The 24,937-nt window shown below is 40.6% G+C and overlaps 1 protein-coding gene and 1 long non-coding RNA gene across 6 annotated transcripts in view; both read right to left on the minus strand.

The window, feature by feature from the left end:
• The window catches only part of LOC117523269, a 23,832-nt gene extending 15,664 nt beyond the window's left edge, over positions 1–8,168 (minus strand). The window contains exon 1 of the long non-coding RNA XR_004564460.1: positions 8,071–8,168. This is a non-coding gene — a long non-coding RNA (uncharacterized LOC117523269). The remainder of the gene's footprint in view (positions 1–8,070) is intronic.
• A 3,903-nt stretch (positions 8,169–12,071) lies between these two features.
• Positions 12,072–24,937, minus strand: part of micu1 (mitochondrial calcium uptake 1) — a 100,923-nt gene continuing 88,057 nt past the window's right edge. For all 5 annotated transcript variants that reach the window (XM_034185660.1, XM_034185658.1, XM_034185656.1 and 2 more), the window contains 3 exons: positions 23,390–23,498; positions 12,798–12,887; positions 12,072–12,644 (listed from right to left, as the gene is read on the minus strand). In XM_034185660.1, the coding sequence (XP_034041551.1) occupies positions 12,460–12,644; positions 12,798–12,887; positions 23,390–23,498 (384 nt within the window). In that variant the 3' untranslated portion in view covers positions 12,072–12,459. The remainder of the gene's footprint in view (positions 12,645–12,797; positions 12,888–23,389; positions 23,499–24,937) is intronic.

Below are 24,937 nucleotides of genomic sequence, written 5' to 3' on the forward strand. Positions count from 1 at the left end.
AATTTAATGGATGAATGTTTGTGTATCCTGTCATTTTAATATGATTTCTATTAACTGTAATAAAATGTGGTTTTTGGAGGCAGCTTTTATTTTAACACTGAAATTACAACTTTTCTTCCATCTCTGTCAACTGATGTGACTGTGACCCTTTCAAGTAACTGCATGAAAAAGTTAGAAGTCCTGTTATAAGCCAGTTGGTGCCATAGTGGTCTATTCCATAGTGTGAAGTGGATGTGAGTCTGACTTCTCCTGGATGGGATGTCAGTCCATCATAGGTTACTTTCCCAACTGTGGTTAATACCCATTGGGTGGACCGGGACAATGCTCATGAAGTATCTTGTCCAGTGACACAAGTATCGTGACTAGGCATCAAACGCAGGTTGATTGAAAAAAGCTCTGTATATACATGTAAACCTATGATGCAAAACTTTACATAAAATTACAGAAGTGCAACAGGCTGTACAGTGGCTTAAGTTTTTGTAGATTTGCCTTCTTTTGAGAAGGTTCTGTATTGCAGTAGATAATTGTTCAGCTGATGATACAGCCATCAAATTTGGTGTAAATACTCAGAAGTATTTTTTAAAAAATAAAAGCCATTAGCCATGAGAAATTTTTAAAAAGCCTATTTGCAGAAATATAAAACATTGGCAGGCAAATAAGTGGTTTTGGTACTAAATCATTTAATGTGATGCTACTAAACACAAATATCACTTAAAACAGTCTTTCTTTTTAAAAGTATTTTTCTTTGTACTATTTCATAGGCATTCATTGACAGAAACTCAAACTGACACAAAACATACATTGGAGGCACAGTCCATGCAGTTTTATTTCCTTGACACTACATGACATTAAATGAGGCCTACAAGTGTATCAAAATTTGCAGATTATTAGAAATATAATTACCTTAAATCTAACTAAATCTTAGATCACAGTGTGGTACATCTGCAGCTATAGTGCATATGGGAAGAATTCAGTGCTTCACTTTCTCCACATTTTTTGTTACAGCCAAGTGGTTAGTGCACTTATTTCAGTTCAGAAGGTTCTCTGTTCCAAACCCACCCCTGCCACATTTCTCCATGTAATGTAGAGTTGTGTCAGGAATGGCATCCAGCGTATAACCTATGCCAAATCAACGTGTAGATCCACCTTGGATCTCCTGTGGCAACCCCGAGTGAGGACAAGCCGAAGGGAATTACAAAATGGATGAATCCCCCCCCCCCCCCAATCAAAATTGTACACATAATACCCTATAATGAATGAAAAAGGTTTTGAGATTTTTGCAATTAAAAAAAAAAAAAAAAACATCTAAGAAATAAGGTACAAGTATTCACAGCCTTTGTAGTGAAGCTCAAAATTGAGCTCAGGTGCATCCTGTTTTACTGATCATCCTTGATGTTTCTACAGCTTAATTGGGGTCCACCTGGGGTAAATTCAGTTGATTGGACATGATTTGGAAAGACACACACCTCTCTACATCTAAGGTCCCACAGTTGACAAGTGCATATCAGAGCACAAACCAGGCCTGAAGTCAAAGGAATTGTCTGGACTGCAGACAATTTTCTCAAGGCACAAATCTGGGGAAGGATACAGAGATATTTCTGCTGCTTTGAAGGTCCCAATGAGCACAGTGGCCTCCATCATCCACAAATGGAAGATGTAAAGAGCCACCAAGACTCTTCCTAGTGCTGGTCGCTTGTCAAAACTGAGCGATTGGGGCAGAAAGGCCTTAGTCAAGGAGGTCACCAAGAACCCGATGGTCCCTCTGTCAGAGCTACAAGATTCCTCTGTGGAGAGAGAACCTTCCAGAAGGATAACCATCTATGCAACAATCCATCAATCAGGCCTGTATGGTAGAGTGGCCAGATGGAAGCCACTCCTTAGTAAAAGGCACATGATAGCCTGCCTGGAGTTTGTCAAAAGGCACCTGAAGGACTTTACCATGAGAATCGTTATCTGGTCTGATGAGATAAAGATTGAACTCTTCTGGGTGAATGCCAGGTGTCATGTTTGGAGGAAACCAGGCATCATCCCTACTGTGAAGCAGCATCATGCTGTGAGGATGTTTTTCAGCAGCAGGAACTGGGAGACTAGTCAGGATTGAGGGAAAGATGAATGCAGCAATGTACAGAGACATCCTGAATGAAAACCTGCTCCAGAGCGCTCCTGACCTCAGACTGGGGTGACAGTTCATCTTTCAGCAGGACAATGACCCTAAGCACACAGCCAAGATATCAAAAGAGTGTCTTCAGGACACCTCTGTGAATGTCCTTGAGTGGTCCATAAATGGCAATATCTCTGCGACAGACTGGCACCCTGTTCAGGATGTACCCTGCATCACACCCTATGACTGCTGCGATAGGCTTCAGCTCCCATGGCCCTTAATTGCAGTAAGCGAGTACAGAAAATGGATGGAGGCATTATCTTTTTTAATTCAGTGAAACCTCATAATGTAATGCGTTTCAGTAGCTTCACACGTGCAGTGAGGAACCTGACTGCAGATCAGCACACAGACAGATTCCTGGTATGTCTGATCTGCTCTGGTTCTGTCCTCATCTCCACCTCAGATACCGGCACCAGTGCTAACAGATCTTCAAGCAGCACTTTGTGGTACACCTGCATTACTGTGGTGTCTTAAATGTCATTCTGAAGGGCATTTAAAAAAAAAAAAAGCCTTCAATTCATCTTGTCTTACAGTAGTGTTCAGAATGATAGTAGTGCTATGTGACTAAAAAGTTTAATCCAGGTTTTCAGTATATTTCTTATTGTTACATGGGAAACAAGGTACCAGTAGATTCTCACAAATCCAACAAGACCAAGTATTCATGATATGCACACTCTTAAGGCTATGAAATTGGGCTATTAGTGAAAAAAAAAAAGTAGAAAAGGGGGTGTTCACAATAATAGTAGTGTGGCATTCAGTCAGTGAGTTTTTTACTTTTGTGGAACAAACAGGTGTGAATCAGGTGTGCCCTGTTTAAGGATGAAGCCAGCACCTGTTGAACATATTTTTCCTCTTTGAAAGCCTGAGGAAAATGGGACGTTCGAGACAGTTATCCACAATTTCTCGGATAGTCACACAACTGAAAAGCCACCGAAAGCTGTCTGAATCTTCCGAATGGTGGACAAGCTGGGCATGTCAGGGCATGTCCTGTGAGACTTCAACACGGAGGCACTTTTGCTGCGCCATCAGCGTCGTGCTGATGAATTTCGCTGCAACTCTTTTCATGGCAAAATCATCTGTCACAGTGGAATGTGCAGAAAAAGTGCTGATGTCCACCTCTTCCACAATTTCTCGGATAATCACAAGACGGTCCCACATCATCACAGTGTTCACTTTGGAAATGATCTGGTCATTTCTGCATGTTGATGGCCGCCCGGAGCGTGGCTCGCTCTCCACCGTTCTGCGGACGTCTTTAAACCGGTTGTACCGCTCCTTAATCTGTGTAATGCCCAGAGGATCGTCACCGAAAGCCGTCTGAATAATCCGAATGGTTTCCACCTGGCTGTCGCCCAGTTTCTAGCAAAATTTGATGCAGTCGCGCTGCTCCAGTCACTCCGCCATTTCCTTGCAAAGAAAAAACGCAGAGACTCCACCCATCCTCACAAAAAAGCTGCTTACAAGCGACGCAAATGACAGGCGTGAAAAAAAATCATGCACGCGCACGAAGGTTCAAGGTTGCCTCATGCAAGCACACGTGATTCAAATCCATCAGGTTTTTGAAAAAAATAAAAAAGGTCGGATACTTTTCTAACAGACCTCGTATACTCAAAACCTGGATTAATCTTTTTTCTAAATAAATTAGCTTCACACAGGCGTCTTCTGTCACAGCACTTACAGGTAACTCCAGACTGTCTTTGATCATCCTGGAGCTGATCAATGGGTGAGCCTTTGCCATTCTGGTTATTCTTCTATCCATTTTGATGGTTGTTTTCCATTTTCTTCCATGCGTCTCTGTTTTTCTTTGGTCCATTTTAAAGCATTGGAGATCATTGTACGAGGTCTGTTAGAAAAGTATCGTACCTTTTTATTTTTTTAAAAAACTATATGGATTTGATTCATATGTTTTTACGTCAGCCAAGCTTGAACCTTCATGCGCATGCGTGAGTTTTTCCACGCCTGTCGGTTGCGTCATTCGCCTGTGAGCAGGCTTTGAGTGAGGAGTGGTCCACCCCCTCGGCGGATTTTCACTGTCAGGAAATGGCGGAATGATTTGGGCTTTTTTTCCATCAGAATTTTTTCAGAAACTGTTAGACAGGCAGCTGGAAACCATTCGAAAAATTTATCTGGCTTTCGGTGAAAATGTTACGGGCTTCACAGAGAATGAGTGTTACTACAGCTTTAAGGATGGCCCACAATGGCGCACGGTGCGCCACGCTCCGAGCCGCCATCGAGAGGCAGAAACCACCACATCATTTCTGAGCTGATGGCTCTGTGGATACGAGACCGTCGTGTGCAATTTCTCTGGTTATCACAAGAGCTGGACATCAGCCATTTTCTGGCAGATTTCACTTTTAACAAGAGATTTTGTCATGGAAAGCCGCGCGGAGGCTTCGCGCGTCACGACCGATTTGCTGATGAAGCGAGACAAAGGAACACCTCTGTTTCGGAGTGCCAGAGGACAAGTTGGGACATGCCTATCTCGGCTTTCAGTGCTTACCAGTCGAGTGAGTATAAGAGAAATTGTGGAGAGCTGGGCATGTCCCAACTTGTCCCCTGGCACTCCGAAACGGAGGTGTTCCTTTGTCTCGCTTCATCAGCGAATCGGTCCTGACGCGCAAAGCCTCCGTGCGGCTTTCCATGACAAAATCTCTTGTTAAAAGTGAAATCTGCCGGAAAATGGCTGATGTCCAGCTCTTGTGATAACCAGAGAAATTGCACACAACGGTCCCGGCTCCACACAGCGATCCATTTAGAAATGATGTGGTGGTTTCTGCCTCTCGATGGCGGCTCGGAGCGCGGCACACCGTGTGCCATTGTGGGCCGTCCTTAAAGCTGTAGTAACACTCCTTATTCTCTGTGAAGCCCGTAAAATTTTCACCGAAAGCCAGATAAATTTTTCAAATGGTTTCCAGCTGCCTGTCTCTAACAGTTTCTGAAAAAATTCTGATGGAAAAAAAGCCCAAATCATCAGCCATTTCCTCGCAATGAAACGACGATGAGAGGGGTGGAGCAGTGCTCACTCAAAGCCTGCCCACAGGCGAATGACGTAACCGACAGGCGTGGAAAAACTCACGCATGCGCATGAAGGTTCAAGCTTGGCTGATGTAAAAACATATGAATCAAATCCATATAGATTTTGAAAAAATAAAACGGTACGATACTTTTCTAACAGACCTCGTAGATGAACAGCCTATCATTTTTTGCATCTGCGTATGTTTTCCCCTCTCCAATCAACTTTTTAATCAAACTACACTGTTCTTCTGAACAATGTCTTGAACGTCCCATTTTCCTCAGGCTTTCAAAGAGAAAAGCATGTTCAACAGGTGCTGGCTTCATCATTAAATAGGGGACACCTGATTCACACCTGTTTGTTCCACAAAACTGACAAACTACTATTATTGTGAACACCCCCTTTTCTTTTTTTTTTTTACTAATAGCCCAATTTCATAGCCTTAAGAGTGTGCATATCATGAATGCTTGGTCTTGTTGGATTTGTGAGAATCTACTGAATCTACTGGCACCTTGTTTCCCATGTAACAATAAGAAATATACTCAAAACCTGGATTAATCTTTTTAGTCACATAGCACTACTATTATTTTGAACACTACTGGATATAGGATTTGCCCTCAGGTTTTTTCCTACTTTGAATGAGAGGGATGAAAAGCACAAGTAGTTAATGCCATGTGCCATGGTGCAGTTCCAGTTCAAGTTCTCACCATGCCTCCATCTGGAAACACATTAAATTTCACACCTACGATGGTGACGTTTGGCGGTGGCCTGCAGTGAAACCTGACAGTAACCTGACATGTCTGATACTAATAACTGCCCCGGGGCATGTGAGAGCCAGAGCAGCGGTAAAATGTGAAGCAGCTGCTCTGTCACAGCTGATGATTGTATCTTAAAATGAAAAGCACAGTTCCTGAGATGACTAATTTAGACCTTAGTGAAAGGTGTTACACGGTGCACAGTGACGTGTGTTCATTTTAAAATCAAATTCCACATGTGTATGATTATCCCGCCTTAACACCACAACAACTCCACATGGACCTGAGAGGTTTAATTTTCAGGCTGCACACTTCGCATTAAGATAACTGGTTAAATCTGTCTCAACTGAAATGCCATTTTTTAAAATATTTTCCAGGGACACAGACACACTTTATCTCACCATGCTGCAAGAATACATGCAGATGTGAGCAGCACAGTGTGCATGCAGTGCATGCCTCAAACAGAAAATGTGTGCATTTCAACTCCTACACATAAACTGATGAGTTAGACGGGAGGTCGGGAGACTGATTTCGCCTCTCTCACCATTCCAACATTTATCCACTGAGTGTTGCTTCTCTGCTAACCAAGCAGAGAAATCAGTGCGTCTGCTCTGGATTTACATGGTTGAGCTGTCGAGCAAGCAGTGCACAGCCAGAGCGCCATCACTGGGCAATTCTTTAGTGCACATGAAAACCGATGAAATGTAACGTTTTTCAAGGTGACATTGGCAGCTGATACTTTGCAGCTAATGACTGCACAGGAGTTATCATGCAGGTATTACAAGGCAAAATTCTGCAGCACATACAAGCCCTGTTCAAAAGTAAAGAACCAGTCGTGGATGTTCACCCAGCTGGCATTACTTTGCAGCAAATCAAATATGATACAAAACAATGTTCAGTAGCCAAAAATTGTGGCTTAGGGTAACACACTTCAAATAAAATTTAATTATTTTAAATAATGGCATATTGTTTTCCAAATCAAGTAGAGTGGAAGAACTATGAAATCATCAAACATGGAAAATCTGGACTAGCGCTTAGTCATGTAGCCAAATGCTACGAGAAATGCCATGTGACTAAAGGAATATAGCTGCTTTTACCCACTGTGGTTAAAAACCTCTTTCATGGTCATACATAGATTATATGGATCACACACAGCTGCAATTATTAGCTTAATTATCAGATATGAAATCTTTATGTGAATTTGGCTGCCAATACTGCGAACAGAAGGGAGCAGGCACGTCTCCGGGGAAGTGGCTAATTGGAAGGCGAGAATTCGTACTTCCACAATTGGCCGCCCGCTGAAAACACGCTCAAGCTGTATTGATTTTCTGTTGAAATCGGCTGCTTTGGTTTGGTCTCTAACTTGCTTCTGTCAGCCAACTGATAGCTATCATTGCCTGGAATGAGGAGATTTATACACCAAGCTGCTGTTTTCAATGTTTTCAGCAGCCACAAATGGCCACCAGAGGGTGCTCAGGTAAAGCCTGCCTGGGTAAAGTCCATATTCATTTACAGATGTATCATTTAGCCACATTGGCTAAACATTAAAATATAGTGCATAGCCCAGAAAAATCACTATCAGTAAGGCATTGTTTCAACTCGAACCTGTATCATGCCAGGCACGGAATTCACAAATGGAAGAGGAAAAAAAAGTTATGAGCTTGACCAAAAGTAAATGAGGTTTTTCCCCTATTAACATCATCATGGACCTCCCCCCACCCCCTTAGGAAGACTCCCTCGGGAAAATTGAGGTTCCAGCAGCATTGTATAGCAGCACACAGGGTAAGAAGCACAAAGGGAAGTAAAAAAAAAAAAACATAAAAACATTTGCAAATAAAATATAAATACCAGACATACTGATCACTACTGGTTTACTGACTACTACTGTTCCTCTACTTCCTGTCCTTTGTCTTCCTGTTACTCCTCTTCCCTCTGAATGAGGAGTTGCACAGTCTGATGTTTGAGTTTTTCATTCTGTTGGTCCTGCACTTGGGAAGGAGCAGTCTGTGGCTGAAGAGGCTCTGGTTGCTGATGACTCTGCTGATGACAAAATTTTTAAATATTTTGTCCAGTGGCAAAATTGCATAATCCGTCGTCGTCAGAATGATTTTCTCAGTCTCAAGACATATGCGCAGTGGGGGAACTGGATTTGAGCGGGATTCACAGAGGTCTGAAAGCAAATGTGGATAGAATCCAGTTCGCTCAGGGATCATGACGTCATACTTCTTCACTGTCCTCGTACTCTGACTGTCCTCTCACTGTGCCGGTGTCGCAGACCAAACGGTTCCTCCTAAAAATTGGTCCGCCCTGCCTTCACTGCGCATGCTTCATTTCAGACCACAGCAGCACGTCTGAGACTGTCTACACCCAAAGTGATCAAATTGATTAATGGGATTATTAACCATCAGATGACAATATAAAACCTCTTAAATCATTCTAAAGTCAGTTTTAAGCATAAATGAGGCAATAATTGGGAAGTCATTACTGACGCTCTGAAATGATGTAGGTGCCGCCGCAGCAGCTGCTGTGCGCTTTGATCGGTCTGCTGTCTTTTATGAAATAATGCTGAATTTATGTGGAAATGATTGTTATGCAAAAGCTTCAGATATCTGTCGTTGAGATAGATGATGACTGGAGTGCAGTTTAAAGCAGAAACAAGGTGATAATCACTGAATCACTGGTGACGCTCAGAAATGAAGCAGCTGAGCTCTGAAATGACACATGCACAGTGAAGGCAGGGCAGACCAACTTTTTAGGGGGGGGTCTGTGACACTGCCATGCTGTGCAGCTGCAGCAGCAAGGACATCAAACAACTCTGTGGTGCCTTCTCACCAAGAGAATCTGCCAGGTGTGCTCTATAGTGGTGGGCAGATCAATCTAAAGTATCGCTAACAACGTTGGTATTGATCAGATACTTACATCATGAGATCGACACTTAAGTTTCAGGTTTTTTTCTCTATGTTCAGTACACAACTCCAGTTACACCATAGTGGTTGGTGCAGCCATTGCTCCTCTCCTGCTATGAGAGCTGTTGTCGGCATGCAGTTATAGGACTCAACAGTGCTTTGTTATGATGGTAGACAAGAAGAGAAGCACTGTTTGGAGCTATTTTACAGCTGCAGACAAAAAAACACTGCAAACTGTGATGTCTGAGGAAAACAAATCTGCGGCTGTATAACAATAATTTCTATGTTGTTATTGTTTCTGAACAAAAATCTTAAAACTGAAAAAAATAATTATTTTAAACATTTTGAGTTAGTTTATAAATATTCTTTGCCTAAAATCTTTGCCTTGTGCCGGAGCTTTGGCCAGTCAGAAGCCCAGTCTGAAGTGACAGCAACAGGATATGAATGCATGAATATCGTTAACATAAAAAAAAAAAAAGTTGAGCACAAAACTGTAAACAAAGGTGCAAGCCCCAGGAAAGCTCTCCACCGATGTCCACTCAAAGTTTTGAGCATCCACAAAACTTTGACGGACTTGGTGGACATTAGCTGACAGGAAGCACAATTAGCGAATGGGTAAAGGACTTCTGCAAGGCAAAAATTAACACAAACAGATATCCAAAATTCATATCACTTCATGTTTCCTTGATCAGTCAGGGTGTGACAGGCACTTTTGAGTTTTCTATCTTGATACGTTCACCGCTTCCTCAGTCTACCACGTCTTTTGTTTTTAATATATCTATGTTATGACAGGCGATTGAGAAGTTTTTGAGCCTGACCCTGAAAAAGTAGGCCTTGGTACTCAATCTTTTGCATTCTGAGAAACTGAGATTGAGAACCATGCCCTACTTTTTCTGGGTTAGGCTCAAAACTTCTTAATTGCCCTTCTATGTATCTATACATGCACCGATGTTTGGACAGCTGAGTGGGAATAACCAGCATCGTTTTCAGACAGCGCTGTCCTGATGGATTTCCTTCTTGGGATAATTCTTTTATACTTCCAATTATTTCAATTGATGACTTCTGATGGGCGATGTTTCCTTTTAATCAGCTAAGTCCAACAGCTGGTTAACTTCTGTAAGCACTAACAACAGACTGAGTTGCATTTCTAGACTTCTTAGGGTGTTTGTTTTAGAATTGCAAAAGATTAAGTGATTCCATAGGCTTTTTTCACCCTTGAACATAAGCAAATCCAAACTTTTTTTCTTTTTCCCCCTTATTTGATCGAAATGATCACATCTGCTTTATGGAGGCATGTTTCTTACACCCAGAATGTTCAATTACTGAACATAGTATAGAAATAATGTTTATGAGTGCAATGGTAAGAATATTTCATGAGGTGAAAGATGAAATCTTCCATTCAATGAAGTGCAGCCAAGTTGAATGGAAGATTTCATCTTTCACCTCATGAAATATTCTTTCCATTCCACGAATGAAAAAACATTCGTCTTATATAACACCTGAAACAGACCCTTGTCATTTCATATTTTATTAATTCATAAACAAGAGAATAGGGACTTACATTTTGGTGTGTGTCGCTGGTCCTTTGAGGTCAAGAGGTTACAAACAGTCCAACACAAACTTTAAATAGCAATCCAATCCGATCCAAAATTGTTCCATCAACTTGCAAAAACAGATAGTTCAAAACAATGTTGATGTCGTCCGTACCTGATGCAGCACAGTGACGTATTTGTGTACAGCCAATGAAAAATTGTGACAAATTTGCTGAGCTCTTCATCTGACAGCATTTCTACTTCAGCTAGAGACGTCCCTGCGAATATTGCAAATGCCTCTGGACAACGTATTGGATTAGTTTTTTTTGTGTTAGAAGAAAGAGTACCATCAATAAGCTTGTTCAAATAGCCGTCTGTCACCAAAACAAATCCTGCCATGCTTGGTTTTAAACTAAGCGCCGTTGCCGTGTCAAAGGTTGCGAGAGTGCAGCCTGTCAATGCTTGTTTGCTGCATGCATGCAAACGCAATACATTGTGTCTTACATATAGGTGGCCGCTGCGTGCAATGGTGCAAAATGTATGGAACCAAAATTGCAAATGGGACAAATGATCAACATCACGTGACATACAAACCACCAATTACGTGACAAGGCTCTATTTAGGTGTTTTATAATGTGCAATAAATGTTTTACAAAATCTGCTATGAAGTGAGAAAACTACGAGAAAATCCTCTATATGTAGTGATTCCGCAGATTTGCCAGGAGTTGTAGATAAGGCAAAACAAATGAGGTAAAGGAGTTCTTTCTATGAACTCATTTTACACTCCATGTGATTGGAATGCCAGACTTCATTTCTAGAAGGAACATGGTTGAAGAATACTGATTAGAAGCACTTTAACCTAATCTATTCACCAGCATCACTCCTGAGTACCACTTCCGTCTGTCAGATGCAATGTGCAAGTGTGCGTGAGAGAGTAAGTGTGTGTGTATGTGTGAGAGAAAGAGAGAGAGGGAGAGAGAGTTCATTTCAGGCTGATGCTGCACAGTATGTGTTCAGAGGGGCTGCAGGCTGACGACTGACCATCCTATCCATTTCAATTACACAAAACTGCTGACTGCTGCTGCACATATACACAAGCAACTTTCTTCTCATACACACTCAAAAACAACCCATATCATCAGCCCTGCATTTCAGGTAGAAGTGTCAGATGACAAATACCTGTATACGTTCACTGAATTTAACCCCTGCTCCACTTTCCTTAAAGTCAAAGATGGAACACAAGAACATGTAACTCAAATCATGTTAAACTTTCATTTTTTTTCAAAACATCTTTATTAATAGAGCATTTCTGTTGACTGATACATAAATTATCTCACTGAGCAACAACAGTAAGAGTACAAGCTGTTAATGTAGAGCATCAAATTAAAGATCTAATGGGAGGAACTTCTGCACTCGAACCTAAAAAACAAACTAGAAAGGCACTCCACAGAGCACTACCCCGCTCTCAGTAACACTCAGGGGCCCCATTATATGATGAATATGCCATTTTATTAACAGCTGTTATGCTGACCTTTGACCTGACAGACCTGTTAATGCAGTTGTGGAGTTGTAGTGTCAAATTCTTTGAAAGGGGAAAAAAAGAAACATACACAAATATATACACGTACACAAGTGAAGTGGCTGGCTCCGCCCTCACCTGACATCACTAATAATGTCTGTGTCAGTACACAACAGACAGGACACATGTTATCACTGCTGGTCAGGCAAAACTGACTCTCTTTATCTTGCCATTTGCAGCAAAAAATATCAACTACAAATACCTGTTTTTAGTGTCAACAAAGGATCATAGTTAACTGCTGACAATGTTTCTGATATAATATGGCAAAAATAAATATAACAAATATACAATTACCCATGATGCCTTGGACATGCAGACTGGGAGAAGGCGTCAGCATGCTTCAGCCATCATACTGAAACCTTGAACCTAACCAACATGTGTAGCTGATGGATGATGTTTCTGAGCTGCAGTCTTAATGAGCTCATTGCTTTAATGGTCTCTTTTTAAATATTTGGCCTGGGGTGTGTCACAGATGACAGCTGCATTACTTTTTTGCCTGTGACCCCTCTCTTCATGTCACACCTTGCCTGCTGTAGACACTACGTCCTTGGGATGGGTAAAGTCCCAGGCGGTGTCCTGGGCACACTTCCACATAGCGCGCACCAGTCGAGTGAAGCCCATGTCCTTGGGCTTCTCCAGCCCACGCATCAGCCGCTGCTTCATAATGGCTATGAACTCCTTATTGCTAAGCTCTCCGTTCCCTGGGGGGGAGCAGTGAGATGAAACAAACGAGAGTGAGGGTGCAAGTAAGGGCGGCGATTCCACCTTTTATTAACTCCCATGCCGTCACCAAAAAGAGATTATACTGATGTTATAAATTCTGCAATGAAGTGATGCTCATGGTGGCTCCTCACCATCGCAGTCGAACAGCGCAAACACCACGTCGCACACATGATCCGACAGCTCCACCTTCGCCACGGTGCGGGCGACCTGCTTCATGGTAACTAAGAGACAGAGGGAGAGTCGGTGTTAGTGGGAGGAGATAAGAAAGGGGCGGAGCACACAATCATAAGACACTGAGCCCCTCCAGAGATGGACTTGGTGGAGGACACAGTGTGTGAGCCAAACTGCTTTGGATCGATAGCAGGCAGAATTTCCTTCACCGGGGAAACTATCTGATAGATACGAGAAAGAGAAAGCGAATGGACTCAGGGGAGGAGGACACAGCAGTGAGGTATCTACCTGATAACAAGACTGGCTGAGAGAAAACAACAAGGCAGAAAATGAGACAGGACAGTGTAAGAGGGAAGAGGGGGAGATCATGACAGCAAAAATTCTAAATGACAGAAGCTGCCTTAACTTTGATCAGAATTACTGATTATCAGACTTCAAAGAAACTTTAGAGGAAGAAGGAGGGTAAGGAGATACAGGAGGTGCAAGATGAAGAAAGCACTCAATCACTTTACAAAAAATCTCAGTCATGACCTTCTTGAGTCCATTTTCAAAAAGCCAAATGCGTTTCCAGATAATATATCCTCATTAAAACAGCATTAATAACATTGAAACACAGTGAATCTGAGTGCAGGATGAAGAAGAAAAAAACCCAACTACAAGGGAACGCTGCAAGCAAAAAAAAAAAAAGCAGGAGAAATAAATACGAGCGCTGCTTTGGGTTTGAAGAGTAATGAAACGATAGTTCTACGAGCCGGCTGATGGAGGACACAGACACATGCCTGGCAGTGCAACACAAACCCACAGCAGCTGATATTTTCAATTACTGGGCAAATAATGCATTCTGTTGCCCGCTAACTGTGATCACGAGATGCACGTCTTCTCGCTGCGTGCACGTGCAGCTGGACACAAACAGGAATTCTGGGGTGCGCTTTGCGAGCTCTTAAAGCAGCAGCTGCTTCATCAGTGAATCAGAACTAATGATGTGGTGACAGCCAGCGGTGGGCAGTTAACCAAAAAGTTAGCTTCGATAACAGTTAATCCGCGAACTGAAAAGTTAACTTTTATAAAGCTAAACAGATACACCCCTAAAAAATTTAGCGGAAGTTACAGATAAAAGCTAAACCGATAACGTTCAGTACTGATTTCAATACACTAGCAGCTGCTGACACAACAACGAGCCAGCGCTTCTGTGTCAGATCAGCCTTCTCTCAGCAAAAGAGACCTGGTGACCAGAGAGAAAGGAATGAGAAGAGCAAAAGAAAGAGGGAGGGGAAAATAAAGACAATTTCTCTTCACACCATACAGACTCGCTGGCATATCATCCAAGTCACACACAGGCAGACAGTTTTGACTTGTAATTAAAATTTTAAACTAATTCCAGACAAGCTATTTAACGTTACATCTGTCATTTTATAAAGTGAAAATATCAGCTATATGTTTTAGTTTTAAAGTAATGCACTAATTTTAAAGGTTTTAGCGTTTAGACAGACATGCCGCAGTGCATTATGGGTAAATTAATTTCCTGACGTCAGTGGTTGGTTGCTATAGCACACAACTTACTGAAACGTGTGGTGGGTTTACAACTAAATCTGTATTTGTAAATATGTTTTTTTTTATTTGTAAAAAAGGAACTTTGAAAACTGACAATTCTGTTTGTTACGTGGATTCAGCACTTTTAGCAAATGTGTGGCCCTTGGTATTCATACTGCCATGAACACTGATATCCACTGGCCAGTAAATGGCAGTGTTCATGGCAGTATGAACAGCATTTGTCATCACACATTTACCCATAATGCACTGTGGCATGTGTGTCTAAATGCTAAAACCGTCAAAATTAGTGCATTACTTTACTAACTAAACTAAAACATATAGCTGATATTTTCACTTTATGAAACAACAGACGTGATGTTAATTTAAATAACTTGTCTGGAATTTGTTTAAAATTTTATCAAAAGCAAAAAAGAAAGAGACCCGCACAGCCAGTCAGCTCCCAAGCAAACCTTTAATGCAGCACCGTACCACAGCATCAAACAAACAAAACTCACATGTTGTATGCCTTTTACAATGTGAGCATCAGGTGTAACACCATCCTAGAATACTGTGGACAACTAAGGTAAAAGAAGGTACAAGCTTGTACCTTTTTGGTTTTTGGTACTGTGCAGAGGCATTGATCAGTTAGTGGCTTAGGTCCACTCTTCATTCTTTATTATCATGCCTTTTATGGACTTAATTGAGTTTTTTGGAATTATAGAGATATCCATTTTTAATCGAAATATATGAATTTATTAAATCATTTATCATGTCTTTTTTAACTGGTGTAGAGTGTTATAAATTTTGCCTATAGGTAGTTCTGGCCCATTTGGCAATGGATTAGGGCCCTTTTAAAGGTAATAGATTTTAAGTATTAATTGGTGTTTTTTTGTCATGTAATTTATTGGATTTAAACCGCAGTGAAGTTTGTCTTTTTTCATATGCAATAGATATTTTAATGGATTGAAGTGGAACATTAATTTAGTATGTACCCTGTTTTATTGTGTGTAGAGGGTAACAATGATTGGCAACACGTTGCTAATCATTGTGTGTTTATATACAGGTGCATCATGACATGATAATTATGTCTGAGGAAGGGCAAGGCCCGAAACATCACACTTTTTTGGTGCTGCATTAAAGGTTTGCTTGGGAGCTGACTGGCTGTGCGAGTCTCTTTCTTTTTTGCTTTTGATGCTATTTTTTGACCCTGCACGCCAATACAGTTTGTGATGTGCATGTCATTTCATGATTTTTTGCTGTACTTTGTCGACACTGCACTCCGCTTTTGACTCCTGTTGTTGAGATTTTTTTATCGACATGGATGTTTCAGCAACACTTGATCTGACTAAAGAGGACTATGCTCGAATTATTTTATCAGACTCACTTTTTAGCGACACAGGTGGGATTACAATTACTTCTTCTTCTGACCTTCAGCTCACATTGGAGTGCTTACAAGCTAAAGAAACGCATCTTCATCTCCACACTGTCACTTTAAGTGATTACATGCGTGTGAAAAGGATTCCACGCGGTTTAAGAATTAATAAAGGACCTATTATTGGTAGAGACAATGCCACTTTTTGTGATCGATGGAGCGAAGTGTTAAACAAATGCTCCTTTGATTTGATAGCGCTTACAATACAGGAAGTCTCACGAAGTCTTATGCGAGTACGTAGCGAGATCCCAGAAGTTAAATTGCAAATAACTAGCGAACTCACAGCAATTCGGCTCAGCAACTTTTTACCGAATGTGAACGACTTCAAAAAAGCGCTACAGGAAGAGATTACAGCGTCCAAGCAAAAGAAGTTCGAGAGAGACGCCTCGGACTACAGAAGTGGTAAGGTATCCATGGAGAAACTTCAATTCACGGAGCAGACATGGGGCTGCAGCTACACGGGCTAATCATGGAAGCAATACAGCAATACTCAGTCATGATGACACCACCACTGACTTTGACTCTGAATCCAGCTCTGGCTCATTAAGAGTTGATCCTTTTTTAGACAGACGTCGAGAAGACCATCGAAGTCAACAAACACGAGGAAGAGGACATGCAGGAGGGGGAAGAGAACGTGTCGTAAGCAGTGTTGCCACAGTTACTTTGAAAAAGTAATCCAATTACTGATTACTCCTTGAAAAAGTAACTTAGTTACTTTACTGATTACTCAATTGTAAAAGTAACTAAGTTAGATTACTAGTTACTTTTTTAGTTACTTTTCCCAGCTGCCGACAACAACCCTCTGCCACCTCAACATGACAATGATACTTGTTTTGCCAAAACTCACTTTATAGTCACCCTTTCTTGACTTCAATGAAAATAAATACTTGTTTTATAAAAAGTAAAATAAAGACCTCTTTCTTGACCTCATATTTAACTGTTGACAGCACTGTAACAGTAAAACTTGCAATTTGAACCTACATTGTTATAAATGTAACTATTAAATTCTAACATTTTTCTAACATTTAAATTCTCTCTAAACATTTTACTTGTCGAAATTATTATTATTTTAAGCAATATTAGTAGTTGTAGTAAAAAACGGCTTCAAAACTGGACCTTTAATCTAGGGGTGTTGTGGGGGTGGGGGCACATCCCTCCCCCACGCCCCCATCCCATCTAGATTCGCCCCTGCTTTGGCGTTTGAGCACAAAGAATGGATAACATTTATTTATGCAGAAAACATGACCAGATTTACAGGTAAGAAAGTTTTATTGCGTTTTCACATCATGTGGTCCTCAGAAAGAGTGTTTAGGTGCATTTGAGTGGAAAATAGTGTTAGTTGTTGACGCGTTGCGGAGGATCAGCTGTTTTTAACGACCAGATACAGAGAGGCTCAGCTCAGAATTCTAAATAAAGGAGGAAAAAAGTATAAAAATGTCTTTGTAAAGCTCAGTGCAGGTGTGCTGATCACCGTGCTTTAAGAGGTGAGGACGAGTCAAGCAGCTGCAAAAAACCGCGGATGAAAAGCTCACAGCTCGCTTAAAGTGGGCAGTTCAGTCAAACCCCGACCTCCTGCCCACAGACCAAGTTTAATGCTGCTATCGACCCACAATGAAAAATAATAGTAACACACAGTGACATGGAGAAGTAACTTTAATCTGATTACTGATTTGGAAAGATTAACGCGTTAGATTACTCGTTACTAAAAAAAGTGGTCAGATTAGAGTAAGTAACGCGCTACCGGCATCACTGGTCGTAAGGGACCCATATCCCAGGAGACAGACATCACGAAGGTACACAATGTTATAAATCTGTCAAGTAAAACATTATCTGAAACCTGTGTATCAGCGCTCAGTAAAGACCTCTCCTTTGTGCCTACTACGTATTGCAAAGACTTTGATGCCATAGTGGACTTTCAGAAGTTTTTTCGTAATTTACGTCTGAAGGAGTTTTATGGTGCTATGAACTCTGTCAATTCGACCACTTCTGTCACTCAAGGCTCTGAGACTGGTGAAGTGAGACTGACACAAGAACAATAGGAAGCGAATAATATTGACCAATCATCCATTTCTGGGCCAAAAACACCATTCAGAGGTAAAAGTACATTCATTCCACCACACAGGAGAAATGCCTCCATAGATACATACTGCAAACTCGTGGAATTTGATGTGTCTCAACTTCTTTCTACAAAAAGACAATATAAAGTAGCAGACAATCTTAGCAGGGAACAAAGGACTGAATTAGAGTCTCGTAAGAGGAATAATTCGATCATCATTAAAAGTGCTGACAAAGGGGGAGCCATTGTCATTCTGGACCGGACAAAGTATATTAAAGAAATACAAAGACAATTAAACAATGTATCTTTTTATAGAAAATTGGACCATAATCCCACTATAGAGTTCAAACAGAGGATTCATAAAAAACTTGATCTTTTGGCAGACAATGAAATTTCGACATCTGAGTATCGGTTTATGAAGGTGGACAGTCCAGTCACCCCACTCCTGTATATTCTTCCCAAGATCCACAAAGAGTATACGGATACACCTCCAGGCAGACCCATTGTTTCAGCCATTGGCTGCTTAACAGAAAATATTTCAGCCTTCGTTGATTATTTTTTACAGCCATTAGTTACATCACTTCCCTCTTATGTTAAAGATTCCATGGAATTTTTGAAAATGTTACAATCTATTACAGTCCCAGATCAGTGCTCCTGGTCACTATGGATATAGAGTCCTTATATACAAATGTTCCGATTGAGAGTGGTCTCAGAGCTGTAGAATTTTTCTTAAATCAACGAACTGAATATACACAGAGTACTAAAACCATTGTAGATTTGATGGAAACTGTGTTGATATCCAATTTTTTTATGTTTGACTCTGACTACTATTTGCAGATTTCCGGGACGAGCATGGGGTCTAGGATGGCCCCTAGCTTTGCTTCTTTGTTTTGTGGCTTCTTTGAAAAAGTTGTTCTTTCTGGAATCGGTAATCCTTATTTACAACATATTGCACATTGGCAGAGGTATATTGATGACATATTTTTTGTTTGGAGCAATACTGAATCATCACTCAGGGATTTTCAGAAATTTATCAATGATAATGATTACAATTTGAAATTTACCATTGAATGGCATAAAGATCAAATCAACTTCTGGATATTTTAATTCATAAAGAAGACAATAGACTTGAAACTAGTCTGTATAGAAAGCCCACTGATTGCAATTCGTTTTTGCATTGTACATCATATCATCCAATTCATTTGAAGAAGAGTTTGTCTTATTCACAGTTTAACCGGATACGTCGGATCTGTAGTTCAAATTCTAACTATAATTTACAAGCTGAAGATTTGCAAAAATGTTTTGAACAGAGACAATATAATCTAGTGTGGATCACAGAAGCTCGAAAAAAAAATGAGACCATGTCGCAAAATGACTGTCTTTACAGCAAGAACAAACATATTAAAACAGAGCCCTCCACATTGAACAGCATTGTTCAATATTCACCATTAGGTGGAGCATTTGAGAAAATTATTAAGAAGCATTGGCACATCATTAAAACTGATCCTAAATTAAAAGACATCAAAGATTTTTCTTTGCCACCTCGTATCATTTTAAAGAAGGCTCCTAATTTGAGCTCCATGCTCGTCCGTGCAAATTTATCGTCATGCTGTCAACCATATTCTCCACAAGTATCACCACATGGGAACTATAGTTGTGGCCATTGTGCCCAATGTAATTTCACATATACAACTCAATCATTTTTACATCCCAGAACTGGCAAAGTCTTTAAAATTCGTGGCACTATTTCATGCAACACTGCCAATGTTATTTACATGTTAAAATGCCCTTGTGGCCTAGCCTATATTGGCAAGACAACAAGACCGCTTAAAATTAGAATATCGGAACACAGATCTAATATTCGGAATAAAGATAAGAAAGTTCAGTGGCCATTCATTTCACACAGGCTGTTGTGGGCTGGGGTGTTGGCTGGTTTGGTTTTTGTTTTCTGTTTCTCCCACCAGGTGGTATGCATTCAGGACTGAGTGGCTGAGCATCAGGACCTCACCCTGAACACCTGAGGCTTGTTATCACGTGCAGGTCATCAGGACTCACAGCTGTGGTGTATTTTGTCATAATCAGAGATTGCTGCATTTAAACCTTGAATGCACAGTGTGTGATCGCCAGAGACTCGACCTTGTGAGCAGACGTGTGAGATCGACGTCAGGAGAACAATCTCACCATCACGGACGCAGAGACCGCTCCAGGTTTGACGCCACAGTCTGTGAAGGAGGATTGGGTGAGGTCTCACGCTCTTCAGCACACTTCCTGAGGTAATTCGGTTTTTGGTGACTTTTATGAAGTAATGACAGTGGATTTGGTGTCCCTCACACCTTGTGTTAGTGAGCTGTCACGTTATGTTAATTGTCTAATCAGCTTCTGCTGCAGTGGAGATTTGAACTGAGTAGTTCTGTGCCTGCAGGGTAAGAAGCTGATGTATAGATTTAAGCCAGGAAGTGTTTGCTGATTGCATGCACCTTTGAGTTGTGTCTCTCTGTGTGGAGTTGGACTCACCTCATGTTTTCTTTCTTCACAGACTTGGTTTGTCGCGGCCACCTGGGGGGTGTCGGCGGGGTCCCTGGGTCCGAACTGCTGTGGCTCCGGACCGTTTGCGCTGTGAAGAGCGCGCCGTGTTTTCACCTCACCAGACCGCGGACGTTTTAGTTGTTTAGCACTACTACACTGTTATGTTTATTAAATTCTGTTATCCTTTGAACCGTGCTCTGCTTATTTCATGCTTGGTCCTTCAAACGCTGGGTCGGTTCTCCGACCACGTCCGAAACATAACACAGGCTCAACATAATGTAAGCACAGTGAGATTTATTGGGATAGAACAAGTAAAATTGACGAACCGTGGTGGTGATATTAATCAAAATTTACTTAAAAGAGAAAGTTATTGGATCTACACGCTGAACACTCTCAATCCTAAAGGACTTAATGAGGATTTTGACATCAGACCTTTTTTGTGATTCTTTTTTGTAGCTTTGTCATCATGAATATTTATGTAGTTGTTTTTATGCGATCTTTTCCCTGTTGTCTATTTCTATGTTTATACTGATTCAATTCTAGTATTGTGTTGTTCGCACCATTTGGATGCACCTGTTTGCTTTTTCTTTTGGCTTGTACCTTCTTTTTGGTTTATTTATTATTAGTTGTCCACAGTATTCTAGGATGGTGTACACCTGATGCTCACATTGTAAAAGGCATACAACGTGAGTTTTGTTTGTTTGATGCTGTGGTACTGTGCAGAGGCATTGATCGGTTAGTGGCTTAGGTCCACTCTTCGTTCTTTATTATCATGCCTTTTATGGACTTAATTGAGTTTTTTGGAATTATAGAGATATCCATTTTTAATCGAAATATATGAATTTATTAAATCATTTATCATGTCTTTTTTAACTGGTGTAGAGTGTTATAAATGTTGCCTATAGGCAGTTCTGGCCCATTTGGCAACCGCAGTGAAGTTTGTCTTTTTTCATATGCAATAGATATTTTAATGGATTGAAGTGGAACATTAATTTAGTATGTACCCTGTTTGATTGTGTGTACAGGGTAAGAATGATTGGCAACACATGTTGCTAATCATTGTGTGTTTATATACAGGTGCATCCTGACATGATAATTATGTCTGAGGAAGGGCAAGGCCCGAAACATTGCACTTTTTTGGTGCTGCATTAAAGGTTTGCTTGGGAGCTGACTGGCTGTGTGGGTCTCTTTCTTTTTTGCTTTTGATAAAATTTTAAACAAACAAATTCCAGACAAGTTACTTAAATTAACATCACGTCTGTTGTTGCTCTTTCTTTTTTGCTTTTGATGCTATTTTTTGACCCTGCACGCCAATACAGTTTGTGATGTGTGTGTCATTTCATGATTGTTTAAATTTTTAACCATAAGTCAAAACTCTATGCCTGTACATGACTTGGGTGATATGCCGGCAAGTCTGTATGGTGTGAAGAGAAATTATATTTTTTCCCCCTCTCTTTTCCTTTTTGTCTGGTAGTCAGCTCTCCTCTGCCTGCAGAGAATAGAGGTGTACCTCTGATAGCTGTCTGTCTGCTACAAAACATGTAACAGGCAGGCACTAAAATCTTTGATATCAGACTTCACTGCACTATGCACCCCTCAATGAAATGTTTTTAAAGATATGAATCAGTTGAATGAAGCTGCTACTTCCTCATAGCATCTTCAAACTCTCTCAAGCAAGATTTCTCATGGTAACATTAACATAGCACCGGCCACTTAAAGAAAAAAAAAAAAACATAAAACAAACAAACAAAAAAAACAGAAGAAATATGTCTGACAACGCTGGCAGGATTTACACTGTATGAAACCTGAAGTCTAAAGTTATGGAAGGGTTTTGGATTCTATAACAAGGGAGGAAAGTTGGACAAAACTCTGGCCATTTGTAAGCTGTGCAGAACAGCAGTTAAGTACTGTGGTACCACGACAAATCTTAATATCTCGGTAACATATACATATACACTCGGTAACATGGCATGGTGAAACCTGTTCAGATCACAAGGCATCTGCTAGAGCTAACATGGATATGCAAGACACAAGGATGAAACACTTTTCCAACCACAACTTGGCTGCAAGATGGATGCAGTATTTGAAGGGAAGTAATGGTAATTTTGTACAACTCATTTATTGAAATGGAAACTGATCATCTGCACTAAGGCCCCATAAAAAAATTAAAACAAAACAAAATAGTTCATCACACTTGACATCAGAAAAAAGTGATGAGGGAGGGCAGATTTATTTATTTATTTTTATATTATTCATTTATTTATTTTATTTGGAAGGAATTTCTTCAACAGAAGATATGAAATTTCAGCTAGAGTTTGCCAGAAGGCACACGGAACAGCTACCTCCATTGTCAAGTGGCAAATTCCAGGCCCAGCTCGGGAACTTCAGCCATCTTCAGCCAACGCATACTCGCCACCTAGTGGCCGTGCCAGTTCTTGCACCAGCTGTACCACCGTCAATGAAATTTGCCAAAAAAAAAAAAAAAAAAAAAGAAAATTGATGTGGGCTGATTTCAGCATGCGGGCGGGGATGATAAACTAACGTTTTGGTTTTTTTTTTTTTTTTTTTTTTTTTTTAATGGGGCCTAACTAAAAAATTGTATCAGATTGCACTGTATCACACCAAACTGTCCTTGAACCATATCACAGCCCATGTGTCAAGATACTCCTATCTGCAACCCAATTATCAGTTTAAATCTGGAATATATGCCGTGATGGATCAGCTGGTTCTGTCCACTTCACTTCCTCCTCATAATGAGGCTGCCATCAGTCGTGTGAACTGTCAAGAAGAAATGTGGTCAGTGTTAAAGAAAGATGGTGGGGTGGGGGGGACTAAATGGATGGATGGACAGACAGATGACAAATGGCTCAACTTGGATTTGGATCAATAACAAGTAAAAGAAAATGTGAGGAAAGATGGAGCAGGCTGAGAGACGAGGAGGATTAAAGGAAAATGAAGAAAACTAGAGAAGCTGTCAGATGAAGGAGGCAGCAGACATGAGTATGAACCTTTATCTATGGAAGCTCCAGCCATGTGGTAGAAACTCAGCGCCGTGTCCACATCGTTTACGTTCTTCAGGAAAGTAAAAAAATTCTCCACCTCCTCAAACGTGATGCCCTACACAAGAAAGGACAAAAACAGTTGACATCAGTTATACATGTTTTTTTGTTGTTTTTACTTAAACGAGAGGAGCACACCAATCCAGTGAGCGAAGGTGCAAAAAAAAAAAAACCATAGCCAAATATTGTCATGATAACTGAACTGCAGAGTGACGAGAAGAAGTGTGCAAAAGTGCTCGACACACATGGATGGACAACATGACATGGATGGACCAGGGAACAGATGGCCCAAGATAAATGAAAAAACACACATACCAGACGCACACAGCTGCCACAATGCTGAGGAGCTCATTTGTAAAGAAAAGAGAGCAGCTGGTCTGAGACTGTAAATAACATTTCACTCATTTGCAGCACAGGTTATGAGTGGTGTGACAAAGACATGGAAAAACAGTCTAAAATTAAAGGTGGGAAGATGGGTGTAGGCGCACAGATTTTTGTATTTTTCCTCATGCCTGTGAGGATTGTCAGCCTCTGTGGTAATTTTTTGTTTCTCTGCTTAAAATGTCCTGGGCACAATATTAATCTGCATCTGTGACTGCAAGGGGTCATCCAGCCTGTAGATAGAATTGTGTGTGCGTGTGTGTTTATTGATGCTTTTTGGCACTTGGTTTCCGATTGATAACTGGAAGACAGACAGGCAGGCATAAAACTGGAACCTCCATCCAATTTTGGTGGTGTGGGTAAATCCATAACAGAAAAATGAGAGTGACTGAGGCCCTTTTGATTGAGATATAATGCAAAATGTACAGCAAAAGGGCTTTTCAATATTAAATTAAAATGTCCACAAAATCCACAATTAGGTTAGATCCGGATGAAACTTTGTCAGGTGATAGTGAGTGCCAGTCTACACCTCACTTTCAAATATGAGTGACTCAGGCACATTTAATTAAGATACAATGTAAAAAATACATTAAATAAGGTTTTCATTATTAAATTTAAATGGAAGATCTGGATCAAACTTTGTCAGTCAATAAAGGATACCATCCTACATAACGTACTCAAATATGAAAGAATTCAATCTTTTTTGACAGAGTTGTGAATTTTTGAAAATTTGTTCAATGTTAAATGATAGGGACTTTTCCAGTTTTCCAAGATTTTTCCTGACTTTGACCTTTGACCTTGACAATTTAATCAATTTTTGCCTATCAGGATATGAATCCTCTGTAAAAATAAATAAATAAATCAAACTATACATGAAAAATTGTGGGTTACAGACTGTCCACAAACAGATAAACAGGGGTGAAAACTTTGAGGGCAGAGAAAATGGCCTGAATGGAATGTGGGAGGTATTGTGCCACAAATCACTGAAAGCTGCCAGGAACTGCATTAGTATCACCAATGTTTACAAGAGGAGGTGATTACTGTCTGACTGCACTCCAAATATCATCCAGAGGATTCATAGTGCATGGTTTGAATGGGGGGTTCTGTTGCACTATC

The sequence above is a fragment of the Thalassophryne amazonica genome, chromosome 13, assembly GCF_902500255.1.
Source record: "Thalassophryne amazonica chromosome 13, fThaAma1.1, whole genome shotgun sequence".
In the NCBI taxonomy this organism is placed as follows: domain Eukaryota; kingdom Metazoa; phylum Chordata; class Actinopteri; order Batrachoidiformes; family Batrachoididae; genus Thalassophryne; species Thalassophryne amazonica.